Source organism: Botrytis porri (assembly GCF_014898465.1).
Source record: "Botrytis porri strain MUCL 3234 chromosome Unknown BPOR_015, whole genome shotgun sequence".
In the NCBI taxonomy this organism is placed as follows: domain Eukaryota; kingdom Fungi; phylum Ascomycota; class Leotiomycetes; order Helotiales; family Sclerotiniaceae; genus Botrytis; species Botrytis porri.
In genome coordinates this window covers 1,550,152-1,556,348 of record NW_024066089.1, presented here as the reverse complement: position 1 = coordinate 1,556,348, position 6,197 = coordinate 1,550,152, and the positions used below count along the sequence as shown (strand labels likewise).

At 37.0% G+C, this 6,197-nt stretch overlaps 2 protein-coding genes across 2 annotated transcripts; both read left to right on the top strand.

The window, feature by feature from the left end:
• Positions 1–2,107: 2,107 nt before the first annotated feature.
• Positions 2,108–2,530, top strand: EAF01_010227 (uncharacterized protein; the record flags this gene model as incomplete). Its single annotated transcript, XM_038918484.1, has 1 exon — positions 2,108–2,530. The coding sequence occupies one exon, from the start codon at positions 2,108–2,110 to the stop codon at positions 2,528–2,530; it is 423 nt and encodes a 140-aa protein (XP_038766454.1).
• Positions 2,531–2,784: 254 nt separating this feature from the next.
• EAF01_010226 (uncharacterized protein) lies at positions 2,785–5,452 on the top strand. Its single transcript, XM_038918483.1, has 3 exons — positions 2,785–4,513; positions 4,580–4,853; positions 4,909–5,452. The coding sequence occupies exons 1-3, from the start codon at positions 3,337–3,339 to the stop codon at positions 5,192–5,194; spliced, it is 1,737 nt and encodes a 578-aa protein (XP_038766453.1). The 5' UTR covers positions 2,785–3,336; the 3' UTR covers positions 5,195–5,452.
• The last annotated feature ends 745 nt before the right edge of the window (positions 5,453–6,197 follow it).

Below are 6,197 nucleotides of genomic sequence, written 5' to 3'. Positions count from 1 at the left end.
AATGGCGAAAGATATAATCACCAATTACTTTCTGTTTGCATGTATGTACTTTGATACGAACGCGGCACGTTAAAATTAGATAGAGTCACGAAAGGAGCTCATTAATTAATTTGGTTAGTCAACGAAACTTTCCACTTTGAAGATCGAGTCTGCATAATGAACATTTGATACCCATATAGACCTCGCGATCTTTGAACTTTGGGGATTAAGATATCATGATGCATACAAATCAATGTCACCCATGTTAGTTTTCACAAATCATAGCACAATTTGTTCATCTCATTCTGAGTGCACAAAAAGCGTTCTGACAAATTCAAAAAATCGACTGCAGGTGATCATCTTATCAGTCGGTTGAAATCAAGTGATTAGCCGAAAGTGAAAGTAATCATCACATGAATTGAAGGCAATAACATGTGCACAGTTTACTAAGCAGATAATCGACAAGCGAGCAAGCAAGAGTAGCGTGAGTGGCTAGGCCACAACTCATTATTACTTCCGTAGAAATACCTGCATCCGACCGGAAACCCTGCCCTCATACTCACCTAAATATGGGCCACCAATCATCTTGTATTTTCCCACCTTATGGGACGTGCCTGTGAGTGGAGTGTGGCATACTTTCTGGCAGCACAAGTAACTTATCCGGGTCGAAATAAAGTTACAGTAGGTACCTAGTTTCTAAGTTTTATCTTGGAGCGCTCATCTTTCCATTAGTGGATCCATCTTACCCACAGAGAACAATCCTTGCTGATAAACGCAGTCAGCTTATGCCAACGACATGAACTCCGCCCGGAAGTCATTCCAGATACTTAGGGATTAAATAAGCACGCAGATTACATATATCGTATTAACTAAATTAGGTGATAACGTCTTATGGCCTACAAATCTACCTTATCTCAAATTTAAATAAATTAACGTGCTTTATTAGTGCGTACATTATATTAGTATGTATACTACTTTAAAACTACATCAAAATCAAGCTTTTCTTAATATTTATATTTTAATAATTAATTATTATTTTTTTTTAAAAAAGAGAATATTTAATAATAATCAAAAATCAAATATTCAAAAATCTAGTTTTCATTTAAATATTCTTATTATATTTTTTAAAAAAAGTTAAAATTGTTATGATTTTTATAATAATTATTATAATTATTCGAATTTTCAATTTATTATTAGAAATTCAAAATATTTATATATTATAGATTCAATTTTCAGAAAATTTTATTTATAAGTAAAGAAAGTATATAATTATATATAAACGAATTTTATATATAAAAAGAGTAGTATACGTATTAATATAATATACGTACTAATTAGCTACGTTATAGTATCTTATAATTCAGATTAATCATTAGGATTTATACTTATATTAATAAATACTATAGACTTTATAACTATTTCTTAGACTCTATATAACTATAGAAGTATTTTCTTACAATTCTAAAAACTCGTTCGTTGGTTTAGAACATGATCTCTTAACTCAATATGACTAACAACGAAGTTTCTTACTCTGATCTAGACATTTTAATGATTATGATTACAGATAGAAGAGTATTGTTTCTATTCATAGTATTGTAACAGCTCACTCTTATCATTCACAGTGTCATTCCATGCATGTTAAATACTTCTACACCTGACAAGATCAGATTATCAATCAAAGAAAATCAAAGAGACAAGATTTCAGTATGTAATATTCTTTGCCACTTACTTACATACTCAGCTTACTCTTTTCACTATTCAAGACTAGCTTGCGGAGGACACTCAATCGGAAATTGCTATGGTCTGATAGTTGGAGGATGTTGGACGATTAGAAACCGCAAGCAGTAGAGGCTCTTGCACTAGAATGATAAGGGAGCTATCGGGGATCGGCTTATTTTTATCCAGCCTAGCACTTTTTCGGTGTTTGTAATATCAATCTTGCGACTGGAGCATGTTTCTTACTTAAATGTGCACTCACCATCCGCAGAGCACTGACTCTTGATTTCAATATTCCACCAAATCCTGATAGAACAATATTGAATCGACGACTAGCATCGATAATCTCGAGGTAAATGACAAATATCCCGGTATCATCCCACACTAATCACGCACAGAACAATCGAACATAATGGCTCCACTCACTCTCAGCGCTTTCCACTGGCGAAAGAAGGGACTCACTCCAGAGGAATTCAAGAACCACTATGAAACAGTCCACATCCCTATTCTCCAAGAAATAATTGGTGATAAGTTCCCAAAAACGCACACGAGACATTATGTGGTCCGAAACTCTGAAGGATCCACGTCTGATGATAAGTCCAACTCGAACTATAAAGCAAGTGTTTATGCTGGCACGAACGCCGAGGATTTCGACTACGATGTGTATAGCGAGCTCGTCTTCGAGGACGAGGCAAGTTTCAAGGCTTTTGAAGCTGTTATGTTTGATCCAGTTTTGGGCCCGAAGATCAATGAGGACAGCGTTAAATTCATAGATCATGTAAAAATGGTTTGGATCAACATTTCTGAGTCTACCACGGCTCGGACATCCAAATAGTGGTCTTTTGAGATTTTCGAGAAGCATTTTGCTGTTGATGGCTTGATGATCTCAAGATAAGCAGTCTAAGGGATAAAACTATTCAGTCGAATTGATGTCAGACTTATGCTGTCAAGTCCGCGATCATTTTTACCACAGCGTCCAGTCGTACAACTGTGAAATAGCCTCTTTAAGATTGAAATCCTTTTGCTATGTCATGTGTCTCAAAGCCAACAATCGCCGTATCGTGAACATCATGGTGTAAGCCTGGATGCAACTATTTATTACTGCTAGAGACAAGTACTTGAAGGCAGGCGAAGGATTCGACATTCAATCTTTGACTATAGTGGCTGTGAGGAGTTCGAAAATCACTATGCTATTAGTGTATGCCCTTGTTGTAGAACTAGCTGAGCAGTGGGTATCAAGCAAATCATCATCTCCGGTCTGGTAAGGGTACTGCTTCCACTGTAGGCTGGTTAAACTGAGGCAAAATAAAGGAGATTTATATTCGGAAGAAGGATCTCAGGTTCTGACTTATCGATTAACCCACGTTCTAGAAGGGGGTAGCATGCTAAAGTAGCTCAAGTTAGAACATGTTAGGAATTGTACCTGGCTAGTTTCTTTGTTGCCTCCCTGCGGTGTGGAGATGATAAGCAAGCAAGGATCGAGTTATTGCCACGAGCTTTACCCTTGTAAACCACACGAGCTGGCTTTAAAATAGAGCAGTTTTCTCTCACTTTTTGTTATTGTTCCCAAATTCGAGCTCATTCTTCACCCAGCTCCATCTTGGCAGATACCAAGCTATATTTCCTTGCAAAAGATCAACAATGATGCGATTTTGCAAGTCGTTTCTAGGCCTCGTGGCGTTTGCTTCAATAGCTTCAGCACAGTCTAGCAACCAGACCACGTGGACTAACGGAAGCATAGCATCGACCTGTCTTTGCTTTCCTGGTGATTCATGCTGGCCGTCTACTGCACAGTGGAATGCGTTGAATACAACACTTGAGGGAAAACTCATTGCAACTGTTCCGCTAGCCAGCCTTTGCCATATCGATGGCTTCGAGACATATGATGTTGATAAGTGTAATGCAGTCCGAAACAACTGGTGGTACCCAGTGACACATTACACTACATCATCTTCTATCATGGCACCCTTTTATGCAAATCGAAGCTGCGACCCTTTTTACCCAAAAGATTTTCCATGTGGATACGGCACCTATGTTCGATACGCCGTCAACGCAAGCTCGGCGTTCGATTATCAAGTGGCCCTTGATTTCGCCAGTCGTAACAACATCCGTTTAGTTATTCGTAATACTGCACATGACTACCACGGGAAATCAACTGGCGCTGGAGGCTTGGCAATCTGGACTCACAACATCAAAAGTATTGAAATCTCGGATTATAACAATGATTCGGTGGACTATTGTGGAAAAGCAATCAAGATCGGTGCTGGTGTTCAAGCTTCTGAGCTTCTTGAAGCTGCCCATAAAGAGGGTTATCTGGCGGCTATTGGTTACGCCGGATCCATCGGAATCGCTGGTGGTTATGCACAAGGAGGCGGAACCGGTCCGCTTGCCTCTGTAATAGGCCTAGGATCTGATCAGGTTTTAGAATGGGAAGTTGTCACTGCAGCGGGAAAGATTGTTACTGCCACAGAGACGAATGAATACTCGGACTTGTACTGGGCTTTGTCGGGAGGTGGAGGCGGAACTTATGGTGTTGTTCTTTCCGCGACATACAAACTGTACGAGGACATGGAGACAATTGGGGGTAACCTTACCTTCTACAATACAGGAACTTCTCAAGATAACTTTTACGGTGTAATCGGAACATTTTTGGAAGCTCTTGATGCATATACCACAGCCGGCGGTGGAGTTAATTGGCTCAACACTGGCGCATTCTTCAGCATGGCCCCTGCGATAGCTGCGGGAATGAACCAAACACAGTTCGACTCATTCTTTGCTCCAACACTCTTGAAATTGAAGGAGAATAATATGTCATACGGTAGGACGCATATCTTTTTATCCCTCTGCCCTTAATACAAACGCATACTGACCTCGGACTTTACAGTATATGCCTCCGAGGCATATGACACTTTTGCGGATGCCTATAACGGCCAAGCCGGACCTGAAAATATCACCAATTATAACATCGGAGGCCGGTTAGTTTCACGTGAAGTTGTCAAAAGCAACGCCACTGGGGTTCTGGATACTATAAAATGGATGAACGACCTTGGGGTGGTGGTAGCAGGTTTAGCACTTAACGTGGCGACCACAGATGAAACGCCAAAAAACTCTGTGAATCCTGTGTGGCGTGATACACTTTTGTCTATCACTACTGGACTGTAAGTTACCCCGATCGTTTCTTGCCATATTTTCATTCACTCACCATCATAACAGGGCTTGGGATGACACTGATTGGGACGCGAACTTGGCTAGTCAAGACCTAATCACAAACACAATTGTCCCAAGATTAGAAGCATTGACCCCTGGAGGAGGAACATATCTCAATGAAGGAGACCCACATCAACCCAACTTCCAGCAAAACTTTTATGGCCTCAGTTATGACCGTCTGCTATCGATCAAAAAGAAATACGACCCCAATCATATCTTTTACGGACACACGGCCGTTGGAAGCGAGTATTGGACAGAAGAAGCTGACGGAAGACTGTGCAAAAGCAAATAGAGCGTGGTAGTATGAATTTCATACGAATATTGGGCGAAGGTGGATGATTTGCCGTGAGTGGGATGGGAGGAAAGGGTCATGATTTTTCTGACCCTTCCCCCCGCTCTTATATATAATCAAGAGGTCTCCTCGACCATTGAACCTTAGTTTATAGTCTTAAATGTAATACGACTCGACTTTATTCAATTGAATTTTATTTGAAAAGCTAGCTATGTACGAAATAAGCAATCTTATAAACATTATAGTAGAATTTACCCCTCTTTACTAGACTATACATTAATTAAGTCTATTACTCGTTATTCATAATGAAAAAAAATTATTCAAAATGACTTTCAAAGGCTTTTTTCTAAAGCTCAGCTAAATGATTGATATCGATAGTACTCTTCCTCAAGATAATATGAATATTTTGATGTTTTTTATAGTATCAAAAACAAAATAAAAAATATATTTCTCTCTATTCTCTTATCTTTTATAATTTATATACTCTTATCTTTTATAATTTATATACTCTTTATCTGGATTTATTTATTTTTTATTCAAATATCAAATATATAAGTACTAATACTGTATAGATCTCTTACTTTTTTTTCTTCTATAGAATATTAAGAATATTAAATATAAGATGAAGATTAATCTATAATCGAAAATATATATATATATATATCATTTAATTCCTCTAAATTCAATAAATAAAATATTTTTATTATTATTTTTATAGAATTTCTACAAAACTTAAATATTAAATAAATTATAAATATAATATAAATTTATATCTCTAATAGAATTAATTACTCTTTTTAAATAGAATTATTTTTAATATTATTATTCTCAATTCGAATTGTTTCTAATATACTTATTTCTATACGAATGTTGATTATTAGAATTTAATAAGTTATTTTAATTTATAAACTACTATATTTATTTCATATTAATATTAGAAAGTTTTAATATAATAATTTTTTAAAAAACTCTTTAACTTTTCATTTTTAAAATATAAATAAAA